This window comes from Myxocyprinus asiaticus, chromosome 2, assembly GCF_019703515.2.
Source record: "Myxocyprinus asiaticus isolate MX2 ecotype Aquarium Trade chromosome 2, UBuf_Myxa_2, whole genome shotgun sequence".
NCBI lineage: Eukaryota > Metazoa > Chordata > Actinopteri > Cypriniformes > Catostomidae > Myxocyprinus > Myxocyprinus asiaticus.
In genome coordinates, this window is record NC_059345.1 from 52,675,339 (window position 1) to 52,701,035 (window position 25,697).

Genomic DNA, 25,697 nt, shown 5'->3' on the forward strand with positions numbered 1-25,697 from the left:
TTCCCCCTAAAACAACAGTAACCAGTGTGATGCGATGGAAAGTGAGTGAGCTCTGAAAAGTGCATTCAGCCATACTGGGAATGTCTGCCTTAGAGAAGGGGGGAAAAAACGGGGGAGGGGGCGGGTCTGTGAAGTCATCACAGACTTGGTGAACATAGCATTGCCATTCCGACAGAACAAAACTTCTCGACTTTACGCCATAACTACACACATTTACCCATTTTGTAAACCACTGAAAAATTTCATTTGAAATGTAATACATACAAATTCCTGTACGTGCTAGATGAAACCCTAGAAAATGCAAAAATAGCTGCAAGCTACAGTACTGTGCAAAAGTTTTAGGCATATAAGATTTTTCATAAAAGCATTTGTCTTAAGATGGTTATTTTAATCTTCAGCTTTAGTGTGTCAATAGGAAATATAAATGTTAGACTCCCAAATATTACTTTTGCAAATAGAAAAGATTAGAATAGGAGAACAGGGAGCCCTGCAACAGATGTCATGGCCCCCATTGAACATTGTATCAGTCTGGGATTACAAGAAGAGACAGAAGCAGTTGAGACAGCCTAAATAGATAGAAGAACTGTGGCGAATTCTCCAAGAAGCTTGGAACATCCTATCTGCCAACAACCAAGAAAAACTGTGTCCAGGTGTACCTAGGAGAATTGGTGCTGTTTTAAAGGCAAAGGTGGTCACACCAAATATTGATTTAGCTTTTTTTATGTTTACTGGACTTTGTTTGACATTAAGTAATAAATGAGAACTATTTATGTCATTATTTTTGAAGACATTCTCACCATGCAACATTTTTCACAAGTGCCTAAAACATTTGCACAGTACTGTATGTGAAAGTAGTAAGTACCATAAGTGCATACAGTGGAAAACATTGATATACATAATACTCCATTCTGGGTAGTAATGAACTACTTGGAATCTGGATTACATTATCAAATTATTTACTTTTTATGGATTACATTACCTATCAGTTTTGACTTTCAAAAAACACAGAGGAACTCAGGGACTGATGAATTGCAAATATAACAAATAACAAAATAAAACATATTTGATCTAATATTTTCCATTATATAATGAAAGTAGTGTAAATTGGTACCAGATACTCTTAAAATTCATGATTTTCATCAAAACATGCAAAAGGTAATCAAAAAGTAATTAGATTACTAATTTTATTTGTTTAATTTGTAATCAATACCAATTACATTTCAGAAGCATCCAACACTGATGATACTTATCTGATATTCAAAGCATTGTTTGATTGTATGTGTGTATATTTGTATGAATGAGGTCAGTTAATGCCACACAATATAAGACCTTGGTTATTAGGCCAATAAAGCTTATATTAATCTTGTGCCAGATGTAAGAGATATGATATATTATAAAATAACAGATAAAGCATCGAAGTTGGTTAAACTTTCTATGATGTCCGTGTTTATTTAATGCATTATAAAGCATTCTTAATGCATAATAAGGCATTCATAATATTTTACAGTACATCTTATAGTCAGTATAGTTGTTTATTCATGGGGAAATACCCTGAAGTCATATACCTGCCTGATTGAGGCAATTCCTAATGCATCTGTTTCCAGCATTCTCAGAGCTCTCCTCAAAGATAAACATCAGCCATGATGAGCCCACTTAAAAGAGTGGTCCTCCTTGGTCATCCAACCAACAAAAACAGATGCCCATACTGGACTCGTTTGGACCAATAACATCCTCTTCCAGACAGGTCAGATGTTGCAGGATGCTGACATGGTTTGGATTAAGAGCAGCCAAATAAGGTCAATGCTGACTTTTATGTGTGGAGAGCATATGTGACTACTTTAGCCATCCTGACTTGGTCTGTCCACTCTCAAAGCAACTTCAGTCTTGCAGTGATGAGAGTTGATTTATTAAAGAAGTCCTGTAAGAAATCAGTCTGGTTAGGTTTACTGAAAGCACAGGACACTGTGTGTCAGATTCTATGTAAAAAAAGAAAAGAAAAAGAAAGGGCCAGAGTTTGTCTCAATGCTGTGGTGGTGAATGCTTGGATTTGTGTACATTGAAAAAAAATCTGATACTAAAAATGTTCTTCATGTGGTAACATCTAAATTAACTGGTTTGATTCAAGTCAAAAATATCATTCAAAATGTCTCATTTGACTTGATTACATTAGGTCTTCTTCTTCTTGTTTAATGGCGATCAACTCTTTAGGAGCATTATCACCACCTACTGTACTGGATGGCAAATTAAACTTGCATGGGTGATGAGTCTGAAGTTTAAAAACTGTATGGATGTTTCATACTCCTTCCCAATCCGTGGACCAATCAGAGCGCATGCTCATGCTAGCGCTGCGTGTTCAGCTTCTCTAACATTCACAATTAGCTCTTCATGCTCCAGATTAGGTAGAGTATTTCCATCCACACACATTATATTCTAGACCCTAAATCTGAGTCATATATAAATTGAAATAGGCTCTGTATACCTGTCTGTCCATTAAACCTTTTCCTGAAATATCCTCATACTTCATTCTGTCCTCCCCATTCTTAAAGTGACCAAATAATATATCACGATATATATTATATTTACTACACATAAAAAGAACATGACATACATTTTCAGATACACCACACACATCGCATAATCCATTTTCATGCAAAACCATAAGTGCCAGTGTTGATTTTAACCCATTACATTAGGTCACACCAGCAAAACTAATTTAAACACTTCAAAATAAAAGCTCAATCTAAATGAAAAAAGTATGACAGAAATACATCACTACTCAATAGTTATGTAACATTCACTGTTATACTACTACTACTAATAATAACTATAAAACAATTGTAATTGTATCATATTTAAGCAATGTCTTGCATCTGTGATGCTCTGTTATGCATCACATTATTTAACAAAATATAACTCCAATGTTGTGTTTTGGATTGTGCTCTGAAGTTCTGTATAAAAGCACTTAATTTGATAAAAAACAAAACAATTTTACGTTGATAATGAATTGTTTAATTTGATTAAAGTTTTAATGAATTCATTTATTTAAACACCATTTTGATGATAAACTGTAAATGAACTCTTGATATGGAGTTCAGAAAAAAAGAAAACATGTATCGGACTCGGTATCGGCCAGTACCAAAAATTAAGTATTGGTTCTTGTACTCATTCTCAAAAAAATGGTATCGGGACATCTCAGAAGTACACAAAATATACAAATATAAGACAAGTACAATGTAGTGCAAACAAGGGATAAAGTGCAAAATGTTACATGCTTAAATTAAATACAAGTTGCATTTATTTATATGCAGATCATAATTATTCTACTGTATGTATGTGGATACTTGTGCTTGTATGTGTGTTTGTGCTTGTATGTATGCTGGTAATGAAATTTGTGAAATTGCACGTGGTTGTTTGTTGTTTTGTGTAGGATCCATGTGTGCAAGTGTTTGAACATATGGCTGATGTTTCTCTCTCTCTCTCTTTCTCTCTGATTTAATAGTGAGATAATCAGAACTGCTTTTAATGTCCAAGAGAGAGAGAATACTTTAGATTGTTATTTATCTTGATAACGTATTTCCTGTGTTTTTCCGTATGGCCACCACCAAAAATATACATACCCTCCTCTCATCTCAGCGCAGTCAGTGTATCTGAAGATAAAGTCAAACTCTATGATGGCTGCAACCCATTCAACCTGATTCCAATCAAGTCCTTTTTAAAATAAAGGAAAAGCGAAGAGGAAAACAGACATGCTGTTTTATCCTCATATTTGTTATCCGTTTATTCTCCGCAACCTTTCACCCTTCTTCAAGGGAGGTCTGCCTCACACGCAAGCTCAATCTAAACTAGTGTTCCAAACATGAGGCATGTGTTTAGGCTAAGGAAGATTTACCCAAATAGCTTGACTGAAGATAGACATGCTTGAGGGACAGAATCTGTAACTGCTTCCTGTGTCACTGTGAGCAAGCCAGGTGTATTAAGAGGTATTAAGTCTTGAGTTGTTTAATCTGGCTCAGTGTATTTGAGCATTATCTCTGGCAGGTTAGGTTAAGAAGAACGTTATGTTTAGGGTTGCCACTTTTGAAGTTTAATATTTTAAAGTTTCATCATTTATATGTTAAAAATATAATTATTTTAAATTTTTCTATTATTTGTCTTCTTTATCGTATTTATATATATGGTTTATACATATTTTTTACATTTGTTTATAATTTTTATTTCTTTTATTTGTTTATTTTTTTCCTTCACCTGTACTTGTCTTTATGATTAAATTCATACATTGTTTGATCTTATTGAAAATTTATATAGAGAAAACTCTGTCCCTTACCACACCTTCCACAGTATTAGCACGTTTTAGCACAATGTGTGAACATTTCAGATGGTCCCTTACCCACCGTAGGCACATTTTCCAACTTATATCAATGTTAAATTGGCGATCCGGAACGATTTCACCGTGATGCCATCTGACCAGCTTAAATACGGAACAAATTGCATCCCGTATTGATTCAATGTGGGACGCATCATTTTATCTTTAAATACGGGACGATCCCGTATTTTACGGGACGGGTGGCAACCCTACTTATGTTATGTCTCGATGTCAATGATTTACACTTCCTGTTTGTTTGTGATTTGTATCCTTGTCTTTGCTGTTATTCTAAGACACGCCATCTGTTATACTGACATGAAAGCAGAGGTGAGAGGTTGTTTTCACAAAGACCCCAACATGACCCTTGGCCCTTGAAACTTTTGACCCCAAGGATTATGTCTTTGTTTTAAAAGTAGAAGTTTTGGGTGTTTGGGCTTAGTTATTAACCACACTTTCTTAGCATGAACACTTTTGATCCTCAGTTTTGTCAATGTGCATATTAGAATTAACACTGCCCCCTGCTGGAGATCGTATGTAAGTACCCGTGGTAAATAAATGTTTAAACAATATCAGAATCAGAATCAGCTTTATTGCCTAGTATGCTTACACATACAAGGGATTTGTCTTGGTGACATGAGCTTCCAGTGCACAACAATAAAAAAACAGCAACAAGGCATAGATAATAATAAAAAAAATTATTAAAAATTGAATAAAAAAATAAAAATTGAATAGAAAATAAAGTATATATAGAATACACAATAAGACATATATATATATATATATATATATATATATATATATATATATATATATATATATATATATACGTATACATACACACAGACACACACACACACATACATACACACATACGTAGTGCACATCTAAATATAAATCTGTTATATACAGTGCAAGGGAATGTAATGACAGAAGAGGTTGGATGTGTTGGATAAATATAAAAAGACTAGGGAAACTTACAAGGTGAAAAACATTTAAAATTAATGTGGGATCTCAATTATTTATACCACCTTATGCCAGAATATAGGTAAACTATACATGTAACAAGATTTACGTGATTATACTGTTTTTACCCAATGCCAGACAAATAATCAGATATGAGGTTACAGCAAAGAAATCTCATTGTTTATACACTGGTGGATTGTAAAACATGGTCTAAATCTCTCTCTCTCTCTCTCTCTCTCTCTCTCTCTAATCATTCTCGTTCTTTGCCTTCAGCATTGTTATTACATTCACAATAGATCTAGGAGCTTGTATGACTAAACTTGCCACTCGTGCATGACATTATGTTGTGTATGTAAGTTTGTAATAATGAATGCACATATACAGTACATATGATGCAACTGAAGTGTTGTAATAAGCTTTTTCTGGCAGCCTTTTGTTTGTTTTTCTTGTGTATCACAGCATTATTCAATGATTTTTAGTTTTTACTTGCAATTTATTAGACAAAATGTTAAAAAAAAATACCTTTAACCTTTCGTTTATCTTTAAATTAGGCTTTAATCAGCTATTATCATGTCTTATTTTATGTTTAAGATATACACCGATGAGCCAAAACATTATGACCACTCACAGGTAAAGCGGGTAATGTCGATCACCTCCTAACAAGGCCACATATCAAGGACTGGGTAGATTAGATGGTAAGCAAACAATCAGTTCTCTTAGTCAACATGTGGAATGCAGGAGAAATGGGTAGGAGTAAAGACCTGAGTGTGATGCTTTGGGCAATGTTCTGCTGGGAAACCCTGGGTCTGGCCATTCATGTGTATGTCAAAATAAACATAATAAATAAGGAAAAACAAATCAGGTAAAAAGGTCCAGAAAGACAGTGTGTACGTACGTATTTGCCCCGCTGTCTGTCAGGCACCTTTGGTTCTTTTGGTTCTGGGTGATGCAGAAATGTGGTTATCAAGGCTGAATCACTCAGCCCACACTCTGCCCCTTTTTTAATTTTAAGTGTTTTCTAGTGCTGCTTCCATCACCGCTCCCAATGAACATATGGCGCGACAGGTAAAATCACGCCTGAGCCTCGCTGCCCACGAACAATGCTTCCTACCAAATTCTCAGAGCCGGCAGGACTGAGCCACTGGAATCTGTTGGCTCATGGATTCTGTTGGCCATTCCAACAGGAAGTGAGGTGCATGCTCTTTAACCAGGCGCGTACAACTGGGTAGCTTAGAAAAGCAGAATGAGTTCTATTGTGTCTATTGTAAGGGGGCAGATTTGTGCCACAAACAAAGCAGTCTAGTGCAGTGATTCCCAACCAGGGGTACATAAGCAGGTTCCAGGGGGTACGCAAAAAGAATTGGATTTTGCTATGTTAAACCTGACAAAATCAAATGTATGGCTTAAAATAAAAATAATAAATTAAGGAATGGGTAAAAATAAAGATTTTCCAATTAATCATGATCTTCATTTGAACAATCCCGATATCGATTTTTACTCTAGGCAATCTATTGTCTTTGAATAATGTCTCTTTTTATACCCTTTCTGTTCTTTACAGTTTGTTGATCAAAAACAACAAAAAAGAAATACTAATTCTAATCAAACATAGCATGAATAAGTGAAAGAAACCGTGTACGTTCTCTCTCGTTAATATGCGCTAACTGGCTGAACTGCCGCTATTCTTAAAGAGACCGATTTGTTCTACATAGCAATGTAAATACTTGTTAATATTACAAATTATGCATGTAAACAATAAATATGTAATAAAAAATAATAAAACATAGGTCCCCTGTATAATTAACAGCATTAGCGTAGAGACAATTTTTTTCATAAATAAGCAAAATGGACAGTTATAACTAAAACATAGCTGAAATATAACTGATTACTGTCATCAATAATAATAATGACAATGTTAAATGAAATAGTCTTTCGTACACATTTCTGGTTTTTTGTCGATACTTCAGCCTTACTGATGGTGAGGTAAGCTACAAAGGTTTGAAAAAACTAACCTAAAGTAGTGCACGTTAATATGGATGGAAGTCACTTTTTTCGATCTTTGTGTTGTTAATATCGCTGTATACAAGTTGAAACCCATTTAGTGGTTTGTGATGGAGACAGCTGTAAACAGATATCAAATCACATTCTTTAGAAGGACTTGCAGTAAGAGACAGGAACACTATGATGTTTATAAGGGTTTCTGCTTGTCCTTATGATATTCTGCTCCCTAGATATGGCTCCATCCGACAATGTAAGTTATTTGAAAATATGTACTTTTATATATTGATCAACTGCACACAGGTCTCCTTATCTAATCTACAGTGGTTTCCCAATGCCAGCCACCCCTAAACCACAAACCAAGACTGAATATCTGGTTTATTCTCAGAATATATGTCGAGCTGCTGGAGGCTGTTGTGGGCAAGAAGTGATGCATTCCATCCCTGTTCGTGACTGTCAGAGAGAGTAGCTTGAAGGATTAAATAAAACCACATTTCAACAATAGACTCATTTGCTTTGAAAGCAAGTTCCAGATCATTTTTTGTTTCAGTAGGAATTTTTTGTTTTTATGCATCATATCCCAATCCTATTCCCCCTCTTTCTCCATCACATTACCTGTCTCTCTCCACTGTCTTATCAAATAAAGGCAAAATCCTGTAAACAACAAACAGAAAAAGGGATTTATCTCATTATCTTGTCTGATCTATTGATTGCATCAACTTAAGAGGATGCTTAAGTCCAAGTTCAAAGTAATGTGGCTGCAGTGATCTCTATCCAAACTGCTGCCACTGCAATGAAAAGAGGTAAACATTTTGCTTTATCAACTGTTTTTTATGCACGTTGTGGCACATCTGTTCTCTTCCCTTAATACACATAGAACTCTTTCATGTCTCCATTCCTTAAGAAAAAGCAGCAAAACTATGTTTTCTTTCCTATGGCAGTTGTGCCTTGAAAGAAAACAATTATTAAATATAGCTGCAAGCAGCGATGATGGGCCCAAGCACCATGGGTCCATTTCCACCTGTTGGCTTTCAGAAAACAATGCAAGATGGACACATGCATTCGGCATTTGACATTATTCTAAACAATTTTGAAGCAATTTGGGTAAATATAAGAGAACTATTTTAAAGTCTGTTGTAAGAGTCACACTTCCTGCTGCCAGGTGGTGGTGCTATGTCTGTGAACCAAAATAGTAAAATCCATGTGATTAGCCCCCAGCATATATCTCAATTTTGATCTAAGTCACACATTGCACACAGAAGATATGAGACACTTCCTGTTTCCCTATTTTTGCCATTAATTTAGTGCATCGCCATGGCAACACCGTTCAATATATCAAAAATCCGTCCGCATTTTAGCATCTTCAATGTCTTGGCATAATGTTGCCCACATTTGGTGCCAGTCACATTAATCCCCTAGGAGTATTTAAAAGTTTAGGGCCTGCATTTTTCAAAAAATCCAAATTCAGTCCAAATAGGCCAACTTCTTGTTGGGTGGAGCTAATGACTATAATTATGAAAGTTGTCCGGCTTGATGAGAACAATATATGTACCAAGTTTGATGACTGTAGGTGAAACTGACCCCACCACTTTAGTCAAAAGGTGGCGCTACAGAGGCCCCCAGCCACCCCCATGTGTTAACTTTTGCCCAGGCCTAATGGCCAACAACTCTGATGTGTGTGCAGAATGTCATGAAAGCATGCCAAGTGCCTCAAAACACCCAAATATATGAAGAAAGAAATAATAATATTTATAATTGTGACCATGAAATTTAGGTAGTAGTGCTGTGAGTATATACAGTAGATACACTACCGTTCAAAGGTTTAGGGTCACTTACTCATTCTTTATTTTTTATTTTTTTCACATTTTAGAATAATAGTAAAGTCATCACAACTATGGAATAATATAAATGGAAATATGGGAATTATGTTGTGACTAAAAAAATCCAAAATAAATCAAAACTATGTTATATTTTAGCATCTTCAAGTAGTCACCCTTTGCCTAGATTTTGCAGAAATGAACTCTTGGCATTTTCTCAACCAACTTCTTGAGGTATCACCCTGGGATGCTTTTTAAACAGTATTGAAGGAGTTTCCATCTATGTGCTGGGCACTTAGTGGCTTCTTTTCTTAATTATTCAGTCAAAGTCATCCATTTCAAAAACTTTTTGTTTTAAATAAAATTTTAGTTTTGTAATTAAATAAATTAATATGTTGGCACAATTATATTTTTGTGTACAAAACTAATTTCAAACATTTAAGCATACGCCTTCAGATCAAAAGGTTTTTAAGATCATGAGAAACTTTTCAGGCAAGTGACCCCAAACTTTTGAATGGTAGTGTAGATATATTCAATAAGTGAACATGGACCTCCTCTAGTACTGAGCTTTACAGTACTGTTAGATTGTAAGCATTCTAATTCGTACTATACAGGTGACCTATTATTTGACTGGCCAGTTGAGTCGATCTCTTCTCTTGCCATTAATGCTTCCATAAGTTACTTCACCAAGCTATTAAGTGGGCCTGGGAGAACTCAAGACTCTATCATAGCCAGCATCTTATATGCTCCAAAATATGTCTGACAAGCTAGAACATAGCAGGACATATTCAAGCCACTAACTGTAAAGTGTAATAAACATGTTTCTGTATGTCTGCCAGAAAGAACACACATTACCTTGTTACTGTTTCATAAAACACAGAAAAGAACCGACTAGTGCATTGAAGAAAAAAAAAATACATTGAAGCATTTTGTCCAAAATAAAATAAAAATAAATAAATATCAATTTGTCAAATTACACCTAAGGTATTTTCACTGTCAAATGGGCATGCTGAAGCTATTCAACATTCCAAGGATGAATGAACTTGCATTTCTTGAATGTAAACAGTGCTTCAAACAATCTTTAAATGCAAAGAAGCAGCATGTCAAAATGTGATGCCTCTGCAGGCATGGGAAGCTAGAGTTCAATTTTGCCAAAACTAACAAGGTTATGTTCCAGTGCATAAAGGTATTGCTAAGGAGATCTCAGGAGAAGTGTCAAAGGAGGCGAGGCAACAGGCAGGATGGTAACCACAATTCCAGCACACACTGCGCAGACTGGTAACCAATACATAGAACACGTAACAGGGTATACTAGGGCAGAGGGAGAGAGTGGTAAGCAACAGGACTCAAACAGCAATTGAGCGAAGAACACAAAACAGAGTGAGGTAAATATAGTCAGGGAGCTAATGGCGATCAGGTGCCGCTGGCTCGCAGCAAGCTGGAATGATGAGCTTTAAAATAGAAACAATCAAGTCTTCCATGGCAATACTGATTACGTGAGCCAGCGACACCTGAACCAAACAGAGAGAACATGTAATGACAAACTGGAACAAACCAGCGGACTCACTGAGACCGTGACACTTCATACATTTTAGCACTTTACAAATATGGTTTGTTTCCACCTTCGCGCAAACAATAATTAGTTAGCCATAACATTAATCAAGTTCCCATCATTAGTTTTACAGAACTTATGTGCAGATGTCATGAGTTAGCCATCAGTTATTACTACATTTTCTCTACATCAAGAAGGTACCAAAAAGAAGAGCAATTAAAATCCTTTGAGGTTTTTGATAATGGCAGAATCACATGTTAGGGGCCACCATAAACAATCCAAACACTGAATGATTTAGACATTGAAACTGGTAGGTGTTACCTCCTTCCCAGGACTAGAGGCCTTCTCCCTAACATTGGTGGAATGCAGGGCCTCACCATCTGCGGGAAATTAGAACAGAGCACGGAGAAAGACAAAGAGCACACACATGGCCTAATTCAGCACATAGTCATCTAATATGACAAAGTCATAAAGAAATTCGATGTTTCAGTTCAATGATTACATGAGGTAGATATGTTGTATGCAATGGTTGCTTTTACAAACCATATAAAAACATGGATAATAATAATATCATAACTAAAATCTCTCTCTCATTCAGTTAATAAAGATTGAATTAAAATAGATTAAAATGGTTATAGAATAGTTGATTATGTAATAATTATAACAGTTCCCTATCTGTCACTCACTCGACACTGTGTCGATGTAGTGACACTAGGGGTCACTCTTGGGAGCCCGAGACACCTCTGATCTTTGACAAAAGGCCAATGAAAATTGGCGAGTGGTATTTGCATGCCACTCCCCCAGACATACGGGTATAAAAGGAGCTGGTATGCAACCACTCATTCAGATTTTCTCTTCGGAGCCGAACGGTCATGCTCATTGAGCTGAATTCGACTGTTCATTCACCTCTGCTGGATCTGACGGCGCATTTCAGCGGCTTTTCCCTCCTCTGCACTGGTGCACTGCAGAGAACACCACTGGGCACTTTGGCAGAAAACGAGAGTATATTTTCTGAAAGAGCTTTTTTCCTCTAAAAGAGTATTTATTTCTCTAAAAGAGCGGCACACACGTAACGTCTTTTTAAAGATGCGTCTTTTTAAAGATGCCTTTCCTATTGTGTGTTATTCCTGGTTGCAGTCGTTATCTCTCAACTTCGGATGGTCATGATCACTGTCTTTCGTGCCTGGGCACGACCCACATGGAGGCAGCGTTTGTGGACGCATGTTGTCATTGCGAGTTCATGACTATGGCAAAGTCGCGGTTGCGGCTTGCTTTCGTAAGAAAGCAAGCCACCCCAGCAGCTCCCTGCCTCGGTCCTTCTACCTACGGGTATGAGGCCAGCGTGGCTAGCACTGTGGGCTATTTGGGGACCCCAATGTGATCGCTTCCGCCGGGTATCCCCCCGCGGACCTCCCATTCCCCAGCACGCTCGTCTGCCCCAGTTGGGCTTCCGGATGAGTTCACTGGCTCATCTCACGGCGATTCTGGCTTCTTGTTCGGAGCCCGCGAAGATGATGAGCTCTCGAGCGCAGCATCGGAGAGTGGGCTTGTCCAGTCGGACGCAGAAGCCTCAGCTGGGCTTCCCCCCTCGGAGACGATTGCCCAGTCACAGGCCGATGCCGAAATGACAGACATGCTTTCCCGGGCGGCCGCGAGCGTCGGGTTAGAGTGGAACCCTCCGCTCTCCCCTGAACCCTCGCGGCTTGATGATTGGTTCCTGGGCTCGTGGCGCCGCTCAAAGCAGCCACGCCCTGCTCCAGTGCCATTCTTCCCGGAAGTGCACGAGGAGCTGACGAAATCGTGGGAGGCACCTTTTACTGCCCAGCCCTGATTCCGCAGTTCCACCGCTCTCACTCCCCTCGATGGCGGGGCGGCTAGGGGCTATATGGCGATTTCCCCGGAGGATAAGGCGCTCATGGTGCACCTATGCCCGCAGAGCGCCGCCACCTAGCGCGGACTCCCTAAGCTCCCGTCCAAGCCCTGTAGGCTCACGTCATCCCTGAAGGCTAAAGCCTGCAGCGCTGCAGGACAAGCCGCCTCTGCCCTGCACGCCATGGCTCTCCTGCAGGTCCACCAAGCCAAGGCGTTGAAAGAACTGCATGAGGGTAGTTCTGCCCCAGATTTGATGCAGGAACTGCGCTCGGCGACCGATCTCGCTCTCTGAGCGACTAGTGGTCCAGGAGCGCCACCTTTGGCTCAACCTGGTCGAGATGGGTGAGGCCGACAAGACACAGTTTCTTGCTGCCCCCATTTCCCAGGCTGGCCCATTGAGGACTTTTCCCAGCAGTTCTTGGCGGTGAAGCAGCAAAAGGAGGCGATCCGGCACATCCTGCCCCGGCGTGGCTCAAGATCCCGCACCCCATCTGCTCGTCGCCAAGGGCGTCCCCCTGCGGTGACTGCACCGGCTCCGCCGCAGCCCGCCCCTTCGGCCCGGCCCCGGCGTGGAGCCCACCGCAGGAAGCAGACGCCACCCATCTCACAGTTGGCGCCTAAGAACCTACGGAGGTCATCAAAGCGCCCCTGAGATGGGCGACCCAGGGATGAAGGAACCCACTCACTTGGAGCTGGTAAGAAGACCACTCCATCCCCTGGTGGAGGGCCGGGCGGAAAATCTTTTGTTGCCTTTTTGTTTGATTTCGCCGCATTCCCAAGTGGCTGCGGTACCCAACAGTTCAGCAAAAGAGCGGTTTTCTTCCTCCCTGGGTCACATACCCAGTGTGCACGGTCGTCATCACGACTACCGTCCACGGGTTTATTCTTGCAGGATTGGTGCTCCAGCGGTGGTCTTTCCGATGTCACCCGATGTGGCAGTCTCCATGGGTTATGAGGACAGGCCTCTTCCTCCCCCGTCCCAGGCTGTTCCGGGGGTGGTTACAAGGAGCCAGGTAAGTGATTCGATGTCCCTAGACTCAGCACGGCCACGACGTGGTGTGGCACCTCAGGCTCCACCCTGCCATGAAGCCCCACCTGCCGGTACGTCTGACGACGTTGTCCCCTTGGTCCATCCTTGCGCGGAACTTGGACACGTGGCTTGCGCTTTCCAATGGCTGATCCGGACCGTCCGACTCGGCTATGCGATTCAGTTCGCCAGGCGCCCGCCCAGGTTCAGCGGTATTCACTTCACCTTGGTCAAGAACAAAAACGCTGCTACCTTGCGTGCGAAGATCGCTACCCTCCTACGGAAGGGCACGATAGAACCTGTCTCTCCAGCCGAGATGAAGAAGGGGTTTTACAGCCCCTACGTCATCGTACCGAAAAAAGGCAGTGGGTTGCGGCCAATCTTGGACCTGCGAGTACTGAACCGGGCCTTACACAGGCTCCTGTTCAAGATGCTGATGCAAAAATGCATTCTGGCGAGCGTCCGGCATCAAGATTGGTTCGAGGCGGTAGATCTGAAGGACGCGTACTTCCACGTCTCGATCCTTCCTCGGCACAGACCCTTCCTGCGGTTTGCATTCGAGGGTCAGGCATATCAGTACAAAGTCCTCCCTTTCATCCTGTTCCTGTCTCCTTGCGTCTTCACGAAGGTCGCAGAGGCTGCCCTTGCCCCGTTAAGGGAGTTGGGCATTCACATTCTCAACTATCTCGACGACTGGCTAATCCTAGCTCACTCTCGAGACATGTTGTGCGCACACAGGGACCTGGTGCTCTCACACCTCAGCCGACTAGGGCTTTGGGTCAACTGGGAAAAGAGCAAGCTCCTCCCAGTTCAGAGCATCTCTTTTCTCGGTTTGGAGTTGGACTCAGTCTCCTTGACGGCACACCTTACGAACGAGCGCGCCCAGTCGGTGCTGGCCTGTTTGAAGGCGTTCAAACAGAAAACAGCGGTTCCACTGAAACTTTTTCAGAGGCTCCTGGGGCATATGGCATCCTCGGAGGTGGCCACCCCGCTCGGGTTGATGCATATGAGGCCGCTTCAGCACTGACTCCGGACTCGAGTCCCGAGATGGGCATGGTGCCACGGGACACATCGCGTGGTCATCACGCCGGTCTGTCACCGTCTTTTCAGCCCTTGGACCGACCTCTCGTTTCTACGGGCAGGTGTTCCTCTAGAACTGGTCTCCAGGCGCGTCGTGGTCATGACAGACACCTCCAAAACGGGCTGGGGCACTGTTTGCAATGGGCACGCAGCTGCCGGCCTGTGGACGGGCCAGCGACTGCATTGGCACATCAACTGCCTCGAGTTGTTGGCAATTCTGCTCGCCCTGCGGAAGTTTTGGCCGTTGATCCAGGGCAAACACGTGTTAGTTTGGACAGACAACACGGTGACGGTAGCATATGTCAACCGCCAAGGCGGTCTGCGCTCTTGTTGTATGTCACAACTCACCCGCCGTCTCCTGCTCTGGAGTCAGCAGCACTTCAAGTCGCTGCGAGCCACTCACATCCTGGGCAACCTCAACACTACAGTGGATGCGCTGTCACGGCAGGTTACCCTCAGGGGAGAGTGGAGACTCCAGTTGATTTGGACGGGCACAGGTGGACCTGTTCGCCTCCCAAGAATCCTCCCACTGCCCACTCTGGTACGCCCTTACCGAGGCTCCCCTTGGCATAGACGCGCTGGCACACAGCTGGCCCCCTGGCCTAGGCCAATATGCGTTTCCCCCAGTGAGCCTACTTGCACAGACCCTGTGCAAGGTCAGGGAGGACTAGGAGCAGGTCGTCCTGGTAGCACCCTACTGGCCCACCCAGACATGGTTCTCGGACCTCATGCTCCTCGCGACAGCCCCCCCCTGTCAGATTCCCCTGAGGAAGGACCTTCTTTCAAAGGGACGGGGCACCCTCTGGCACCCGCGACTTGCAGGAGAGGTTGGAAGGGAGGCTGTCCCCTTCCACCTTGAAGGTGTACATGCCACCATAGCAGCACACCACAACGCAGTCAACGGCAAGTCCTTAGGGAAGCACGACCTGATCATCAGGTTCCTAAGAGGCGCCAGGAGGCTGAATCCCTCCAGACCGTGCCTCGTCCCCTCATGGGACCTCTCTGTATGTAGTTCTTCAGGGTCTACAGAGAGCCCCCTTTGAGCCTTTGCAGTCAGCCGAGCTTAAGGCACTCTCCTTGAAGACTGCCCTCCTGACTGCGCTCACTTCCATCAAGAGGGTAGGAGACCTGCAAGCGTTCTCTGTCAGCGAAACGTGCCTGGAGTTCGGTCCGGGTTACTCTCAAGTGATCCCGAGAACCCGACCGGGCTATGTGCCCAAGGTTCCCACCACCCCTTTTAGGGACCAGGTGGTGAACCTGCAAGTGCTGCCCCAGGAGGAGGCAGACCCAGCCCTGTCGTTGCTGTGTCCGGTGCGCGCTTTACACATCTATTTGGATCACACGCAGAGCTTTAGGATATCTGAGCAGCTCTTTGTCTGCTTTGGTGCACAGCGGGAAGGAAGTGCTGTCTCCAAACAGAGGATCTCCCACTGGCTCATTGACGCCATAACTATGGCATATCATGCCCAGGACATGCCGCCCCCGGTAGGGCTATGAGCCCATTCTACCAGGGGTGTAGCGGCTTCCTGGGCCCTGGCCAGGGGTGCCTCTCTAACAGACATTTGCAGAGCAGCGGATTGCAACACCCAGCACCTTTGCAAGGTTCTACAACCTCCGGGTGGAACCTGTTTCGTCCCAGGTAGTGGCACGCAATACAAGCGGATAAGCCTGGGATAGCCGGCCGGGTGTATCGCTTGCACATAGCGCCTTTCACCTCCTTTTGAGCTGAAGATGTGCGCCATTAATATCCAGTAGTGTTCACAAGTTTTGTTCCTTGGTTGACTTCCTCCGAGCCCTGTGGCAGTCGAGTTTTCAGAGAGACTCGCTGCTGGCCCAGTACACGTGCTAACTAAGAGTCCTGTTCTGGGTTAGGTGCTCCGCGGTGTCTTCCCCTTGTGAGGGACAGCCCCCGACTAGACCTGGCGGCCCAGTCGGATAATCCCCCTTCTTTTTTAGGGAGTGGAAAAAAGAGAAGGGGAAAAGAGGCCACGACTGGGTTAAGCCTGTCTCTATCTTTTGGGTAGTCGACTTGTCCCCAAAGGGCCGTTCGACAATCATAACTGTGCTGGGGGAGGTTATGTGTCGACCTGGTGTGCTGGCTATGAGGCTCACAGTAGTCTGCCCACCACACACCGCCAGTTCACGTAACACAGTACAGCCAATTGTGGCATTTCGTATAGGGACCCCTAATGTCACTACATCGACACAACATCGAGTGAGTGACAGATAGGGAACGTCATGTTTACTTGTGTAACCTCCGTTCCCTGATGGAGGGAACGAGATGTTGTGTCCCTCCTACCACAACGCTGAACTACCCGCTGAAATGGCCGGACCTTATATCGGCTCCTGAGCATAAAACCTGAATGAGTGGTTGCATACCAGCTCCTTTTATACCCGTATGTCCAGGGGAGTGGCATGCAAATACCACTCGCCAATTTTCATTGGCCTTTTATCAAAGACCAGAGGTGTCTCGGCTCCCACGAGTGACCCCTAGTGTCACTTCATCGACACAATGTCTCGTTCCCTCCATCAGGGAACGGAGGTTACACAAGTAACCATGACGATATATGTTGTTGTGAGTAAATGCAGTACAATATAAATGCATATTCTCAAGGAGCTAGACTAAATGAATTATCATGGTTATTGCATTCCTGGCATGGGCCAGACCCTCAGTCACCCCTCAGATGACATACATGCTACTTGCACATTATTGTAAAAGGAAAATAGAACATTGATTAATATAATAAGAATAAATGAGGATGATAAAAAATGAGAGATAACTTGAAAGAGTAAAAGGGAATTGAATATTCAACCCTTCAAAACAATCATACATAATATTTACTTATAAGCTAGAGCATACATTTTTACATGTTTGAATTGGGTACAAATATAGAATTTACTTAATACTTTCAAGTTCATGCTTGAACTAGCTTATTCAATGTAGAAAGTACTCAATCTTTTCTGCTATATTTACTTCACCACAAAATCAAAATTAACCATTTTATGTTAATTCTATGTTTTTTTCTAAAACAAAAACAGTGGTTACTCAAATACTGAAGATGCCTTGCTACATAAATTTGTATTTAAGATTCTTTCTTATGAACATTCTACGGGAGCCTATCTGCATTTAGTTTACCATTTGCATTTAGTTTGTTTTTCTTTAGATTAAACATATCTACTAATGACAACTGAGCTTTGTACATTCTGAAAAATACTACAATCCATTTTTTAGTACAAACTGAAGTGACATTTTAGGATAACTTGACTTCTCTACATCAAAGTTACAAGTTTTGTGTATATAGATATATCTATATATATATATATATACACACACACAAAAGTTGAGTAATAAGGGCTTGATTTAAATAAAACACAGACATCATTGTTGGATATTTTTTCTTTATCTGCATTCCCTCCTGCACAATCATATCTCCATCCTATTGAGAGTAAATAGGCTCAATCTATCACTTTAACTCTCATATCCATTTATGTCTTCATCTAGGGGCAACCAGGGCAACTTGGACTGGTGGGGATCAGTGGTCCTGAGGGTTTCATTGGGGGCTTGGGGCCCGTTGGCCCCAAAGGAGAAAAGGGTCATGTAGGACGCAAAGGGCCCTCTGGACTAAAAGGGGACAAGGTCAGATTTAATTTCTTCATGTGAATGAATTGTCTGTGGGGAGTGTACAGTAATTGCATTTCATAAAAGACTTACACATACAATATAGTGGGATCTTAAAGTCCCTCTCCAGTCACTGGTTTAACCCCTAAAAACTAATCATAGTTAATCAAAATTAAATTTTTAAAAGTTTTTTTTTCATGTAAATAATCCCTTCATTCCTTAGATATAACTTTACACCTTTGCCTCATTTAGTATGCACATATCTATGAATATGCAAATTAGTCACTGCCTCCATCTCCACTCACCCCTGCATGGCTCGCCTGCAGCTTGGGCTACTTGCTCACTTTCAACTCTGTTCACTGTAAAAGTACTGTACGCTACACAATGGCAAGTGGTTATAGTGGAGTAGTTCAGCCATATATGTTCTAACCGGAAACTGATTCTGAAGAAGAAGAAGAAGAAAGAATTGTACAGGGTCGCCTACAAGTCGATGTATCACAATGGTAATGTATTTTATGTATCGCTCTCTACAACGTAAGAAACGTAGGTTACGTAACGGTAATAGATAATATGATCCTTCAGCTTGACTATGTTATCAAACAGCTAATAATGTGTTGCTAATGTTAGACAAACCTTGTTCCCATTCGCCACCTCTGACAAGTTAGCTACCTTGTAAAGATAAACATCCAGATGTGCCATTAGGAAGAAATGCTTTGAACATCATAGAAAATCTCTGGAGAAAGACATATAGTTCATCATAACTAACATCGTAATATACAATATGCATATGTTTTGAGTAACGTTTGCCGTAACGTTCTTCGTCAACATACCCAAGCCATATATACATTTGACATGAATCATCATGTAACTTGGCATGCTAATGTTGGCTAATTTTATCTAGCACACTGCAGATTTGTTGGACACAGTCAACGGATAAAACACAAGAAAAATAAACTTAATGGTTGACCAACATGTTGCCTCGTACTCGCTGTGTCCCCAGGATAAATTGATGGAACCGCATTGGGCTTAAATATAAGTTTAGTGGCAAAACCCATCTGTTTTGGGGTAAAATTTTCAAAACAGTTCTCTGGAAAATGACTATTGCAAACCCAAGTTTTCTCTGGAAGTTTTGCTGGGACTTCACGATTTTTCCAAATAAACTACACCCATTTATCTCAGATTTTCAGATCCTTTGGTAATACATAAAGGCTCACCATTTGTCCTTTCGCAACTTTGCATCCGAAAAAAGAAAACGTCTTGCAAAATACTGATACATAGCTACACCTGGCTTCTCCTGATACCCCTTGCTTCGCCGTAGCATATGCTATTGATATGGAAAGCCCCACCCTGCAAGTTGATGGGACTGGTTCTGTAGGTTTGTGACATATGAAACCCTGGCTGTCTGAATCCGTGTTTTTGAGACTGTCTTTGGTACACTGCAGTTCCGAGGTGAAAATGTTCAGCCATGGCGTTGACTGCTGATTTCACTCATGGTATGTCTTCTAGCATATAAAAAAACACCATATGGACATGTAAACAAGGTTAAAAACTTGATTTCCACTGGAGGGGGTCTTTAAATGAATATTTAATCCAAAAATGAAAATTCTGTAATCATTTATTCACCCTCATGTTGTTCTAAACCCATATGACTTTCTTCCGTTGAGCACAAAGAGATGGAATGAAATGTCACTATTCGCTTTCATTGCATCTTTGCATATAACGAAAGTGAATGGTGACTGAGGCTGTTGGTTCCTAATATTCTGCCTAACATCTGCTTTTTGTGTTTCTCCAAAGAAAGTCAAATGGGTTTGTAACAGCATGTTTGGATGAACTCTCTTTAAATGCTTGTTTAAATTAGATGTTTTCAAATGTATACACTTTTGCAATAGCTTTTAATACATGAATTAATGCATACTGGCTTGTTTACTTTTTTGACAGGGCCCAATGGGTGTTCCGGGGTTTTCTGGCAATGATGGTGTTCCTGTAAGTATAAATTTCTTGCGTCTTACTATAGTTCTCATTTGTCACTCTTAGTGGTTAACTATGCTGACTTTACCATATTGTGCAGGGACACCCTGGTCAGGAGGGTCCCAGGGGACCACCAGGTCTGGATGGCTGTAACGGCACGCGAGGTGACCCAGGTGACAGAGCCCGTGATGGATTTCCTGGTATACCTGGAATACCTGTGAGTTATTTGAACAATTAAAGAGCGAACAGCTTAACAAATGCCCACTGCAATGTCTTTGTGAAACATGGAAGAAATTAAATTTTAATTAACATGGTTTATATTTATTTATCCTTTAATATAAACAATAATGCATCACGATTGTTAGGGATACATATAATCATGTCCCAAATATTTCTAATACGCTATTTTTCTTTTCTTTTTTTTTCAAATAAATAAATTATATTACAACCCAAAGCACCAGACACCAATGTATCAGGCCAATTTAAATCTTGACATAAGTATATTGCTCATATATACTGTACTTTATTTTAGGGACTCCCTGGTAAAAAAGGACAGAAAGGAGAACCACGTTATGTAGATATTCCGACAGTAAGTAGAAACCCAAGCAAATCACACACACACACACACACACACACACACACACAAACACATACAACAAGTCTCAATACTGCAGGTCATATGGCATTTACTACCCGACTGTTAATCATACACTGTGTTGTGAGGTAGTTGTAAATCTGGGTGTGTAGTGCAGATCTGTTTGGGAAAATCCCTCAGTCAGTTTCAACACCACATGCAACTTTAAAATCACCTGTGGGCTTTAAATCCTCTCAGGTGGGCCATGTGTGGGTGCGCATGCCCGTATGTTTGAACAAAAAAGGGTTGAGATGGGCATTAATCCATGCATCTCCTTTGAGGGCTGTGTCACAAGGGGGTGTCTGAATTGTAAGACTTAAGGGCTGCCAAAGAGACAAGTCCAAGAAGTATAAATAAATACACTATTCTGAAGGAAGGTTTTAGGAAATCTATCTTGGTCTTGCTTCACTTGTTACCTATTTGTGTCTTGACTTTCATTGTGTATTTATCAGTAAAATAGAACATTTGTTCAGTAATCTCGTGCATTTAGATTAGTAGTATCAATGTGGTACCTAATAATGATCTCTTTACAAATTCTGACAACTCTCAGTAGTAGTTTCTGTTCTGTATTGTTTCTCAAGCAACCATTAATAGTGATAGACATTTTATGTACTGTAAGTGAATGTGATCGATGTGCAAGAAAGTTTTATTAAACAGCTTAATTCAAACAGATTTAAATGTAAATCGCTTCATGCACTTCCCCTCTTACCCTGACGCACCCATTGTTTTGGAATAGGGTTAGGCAAAAGTCATACACAAGCACCAATTCAAACAGGGCAAACAAATCCAAAGTAGCAATCAAAGTAATAGAAAACATGAGGCAAGGCCAATGCAACAGAGATCAAACAAGGATAAGTAATAAATGCTCAGAATTGCACCAGTGCCTAACAATGTTTAACAGTACATGAATTCAACCAGATTAAGTACAAAGATTTATACAGGCAAGAAATGTTACTGGTGGTGCAATGATGCATGGGTCCAGTCAATATTGTGGTAAGTGCACCATCTGGTGCCTTGGTCAGGGAACCACAGTCTTGTTTATGACATTTATATGATTTTTATCACATAGCTTTTAATTAGTCGCCATGGTTTATCTCTAATTTGAGTTTAATTAGAATTTAATGGTTTTCGGGTCAGATCAAAAGATGTCAATATGTAAATAAAAAGGAAAGAATCTGTAAAATGTGGCTGTCCAAAATGGGAAGAACCAGAATTCAGGTTTACAGTGATTGCCAAGAAAGTTACACTTTTTTTTTCTTTAGTTGCAATATCAATCAGATAAATTAGAACTAAATTAAGCTTCTGCAGTTTCAGGTCTGTTTGAACATCACAATGTGCTTTCACAGCATTGTGTGAGTCTCAGTCTCATTTTGAAATTACAGATAAATGTTAACATCACAAGGCAATTTACAGTAACATGGGCACAATGTTAAGCGTTTAAGTTGTAAAGACCTGTTATATATGCGGTGCTGTGGCTTGATGTACTATGATATTTGATATGTTTCGTGCGAATAGTTTCATGCAGAAATGCATATATGATTAATATTAATTTGTTATTATTAGTTTTAATTGTTTTTATTTAAACACTGAAAGCCTTATTACAATAGCCTTTTTTAACTACCAATTCTGTGTAAATTATTTAGTCCAATGTAGGAGTCAAAGGTGGTAATGGCCTTCCAGGTCCAGATGGATTTCCAGGTCCAGACGGATATCCAGGTCCAATTGGACCCAGAGGTCCAGATGGATTTATTGTATGTATTCCATCCATCCATCCATCTATCCATCCATCCAGCTGTATACATTTATCTATCTATTCATCCATCCATCCATTCATCCATCCATATACCTTTGTCCATCCATCCATATACATCTATCTATCTATCTATCTATCTGTCTGTCTGTCTGTCTGTGTACCTCTTTCTATCTGTCAGTCCATCCGTCCATTCGTCCGTCCCATCCCGTCCATCCGTATACCTTTATCTATCTCTCGATCTACACTGCCTGGCCAAAAAAAAAAAGTACTGTAATATTTTGTTGGACCGCCTTTAGCTTTGATTACGGCGCGCATTCGTCGTGGCATTGTTTTGACAACCTTATGCAACGTAGCAACATTTATTTCTATCCAGAGTTGACTTAATTTTGGCCAAGATCGTATATCGATGATGGGAGAGTCAAACCACTCTGTAAAGTCTTCTCCTGAACATCCCAAAAACTTTCAATTGGGTTAAGGTCAGGACTCTGTGGTGACCAAATTATGTGTGAAAATTATTCCTCATGCTCCCTGAACCACTCTTTCACAATTTGAGACCGATGAATCTTGGCATTGTTGTCCTAGAATATGCCCGTGCTGTCAGGGAAGAAATAATCCATTGATGGGATAACCTAGTCATTCAGTACAGTCAGGTAGTCAGCTGGCTTCGTTTTATTGCCGCATAATGTTACTGAGCCTAGACCTGACCAATTGAAGCAACCCCAGATCATAACACTGCCTCCAGAGGCTTGTACAGTGGGCACTATGCATGACGGGTGCATTGCTTCATGCGCTTCTCCTCTTACCCTGACGCGCCCATCGCTTTGGAATAGGATAAATCTGGACTCATCAGACCACATGACCTTTTTCCATTGCTCCACAGTCCAATCTTTATGCTCCCTAGCAAATTGAAGTCGTTTTTTTCCAATTAGCCTCACTAGCAAGTGGCTTTCTTGTGGCCACAGCTGTTTAGTCCCAATCCTGTAAATTCTCATCGCATTGTGCATGTGGAAATGCTCTTTCACGATTAAACATAGCAGTGAGTTCTGCTGTCAATTTTTTACGATGTGACTTCAAGCGTTTTAGTGATCTCCAAACACGATCATTCAGTAATTTTTTCCGGCCACATTTCTTCCACAAAGCTGATGGTTCAACACTATCCTTCCAGGTTTTATTAATGCGTTGGACAGTTCTTAACCCAATTCCAGTGATTTCAGCAATCTCCTTAGTTGTTTTCTTTGCTTGATGCTGGCCAATAATCTGCCCCTTCTGAAACACTGTAACATCTTTTCCATGACCATGGGATATGTCTTCTGACATGGTAGTTAAAAAAATTATCTATCCATCAACCCATCCATATACGTTTATCCATCCATCCAACCGTATACATTTATCTATCTATCTATCTATCTATCTATCTATGTCAGTCTGTCTGTCTATCTATCCATATACCTTTATCCATCCATCCATCCATCAATCCATCATTATATGTTTATCCATCTATCCTTCTATCCATCCATCATCTATCTATCTATCTATCTGTCTGTCTGTCTGTCCATCCGTATACCTTTATCCATCCATCCATCCATCCATCCATCTGTATACCTTTATCCATCCATAAATCCATCCGTATACCTTTATATATCTATCTATCTATCTATCTATCCTTATACGTTTATCCATCCATCCATCCATCCATCCATCCGTATACCTTTATCCATCCATCCATCCATCTATCTATCTATCTATCCTTATATGTTTATCCATCCATCTATCCATCCATCATCCATCCATCCATCTGTATACCTTTATCCATCCATCCATCCATCCATCCATTATATATCTTATCTATCTATCTATCTATCTATCTGTCTATCTATCTGTATACCTTTATCTGTCTATCCATCCATGCATATACCTTTATCTATCTATCTATCTATCTATCTATCTGTCTGTCTATCTATATACCTTTATCTGTCTATCCATCCATGCATATACCTTTATCTATCTATCTATCTATCTATCTGTATACCTTTATCTGTCTATCCATTCATGCATATACCTTTATCTATCTATCTGTCCATCCATCCATCCATCCATCCAACCATATACTGTACATCTATCTATCTAATCTGTCCATCCATCCATCCATCCATCTGTATACCTTTATCCATCCATCCATCATCCAACCATATACATTTATCTATCTATCTATCTATCTATCTATCTATCTATCTATCCTTTTACCCTTTTCTATCCATCCATGCATGCATGCATCCATCCATTCATCCATATATCTTAATCCATCCATCCATCCATCTAGCTATCCATCCAGCTATCTATCTATCTATCTTTCTATCTATCTATCCTTATACGTTTATCCATCCATCCATCGTATGTTTATCCATCCATCCATCCATCCATCCATCCATCATCTATCTATCTGTCTATCTGTATATCTTTATCTGTCTATCCAACCATCCATACACCTTTATCTATCCATCCATCCAACCGTATACATCTATCTGTCTATCCATCCATCCATCCATCTGTAAACCTTTATTCATCCATCCATCCATCCATATACCTTTATCCATCCATCCATCCATCATCAATCCATATACCTTTATCTATCCATCCATCCATCCATATACCTTTATCTATCCATCCATCCATTCAGCCGTATACCTTTATCAATCCATTCATCCATCCGTATACCTTTATTCATCCATCCATCTAACCTATACCTTTCGCTCTCTCCTCAGGGTCCTGCTGGTCCACCTGGTCCTCCTGGACCTCCAGTAAGTTAAGATGACTAAGGAATGTTGTGCAACATTTTTTAAATCAGCCTTTTTAGGAAAGATTTACTCCAGAATGGCCAATTAAACCAATGAATCAATGATATATAAACCTGTCTCTCCTTATTCAATAGGGAAGTCCAGGTCAAGGATACAAAGGGGAGCCTGGAGAAAAGGTAAGGGTTTCATCAACTTGCCAACAACTAAGTAGTCCTCAACACAAACCATTGCTTTTACCTTTCACCATTAGAAAGTAATT

At 41.0% G+C, this 25,697-nt stretch overlaps 1 protein-coding gene across 4 annotated transcripts in view; it reads left to right on the forward strand.

The window, feature by feature from the left end:
* The window catches only part of LOC127452088 (collagen alpha-6(IV) chain-like), a 159,297-nt gene that overhangs the window by 88,571 nt on the left and 45,029 nt on the right, over window positions 1-25,697 (forward strand). For all 4 annotated transcript variants that reach the window (XM_051717269.1, XM_051717290.1, XM_051717299.1 and 1 more), the window contains exons 5-11: window positions 18,172-18,306; window positions 20,227-20,271; window positions 20,357-20,473; window positions 20,789-20,845; window positions 22,534-22,641; window positions 25,406-25,441; window positions 25,573-25,614. In XM_051717269.1, coding sequence (XP_051573229.1) covers window positions 18,172-18,306; window positions 20,227-20,271; window positions 20,357-20,473; window positions 20,789-20,845; window positions 22,534-22,641; window positions 25,406-25,441; window positions 25,573-25,614 — 540 coding nt within the window. The remainder of the gene's footprint in view (window positions 1-18,171; window positions 18,307-20,226; window positions 20,272-20,356; window positions 20,474-20,788; window positions 20,846-22,533; window positions 22,642-25,405; window positions 25,442-25,572; window positions 25,615-25,697) is intronic.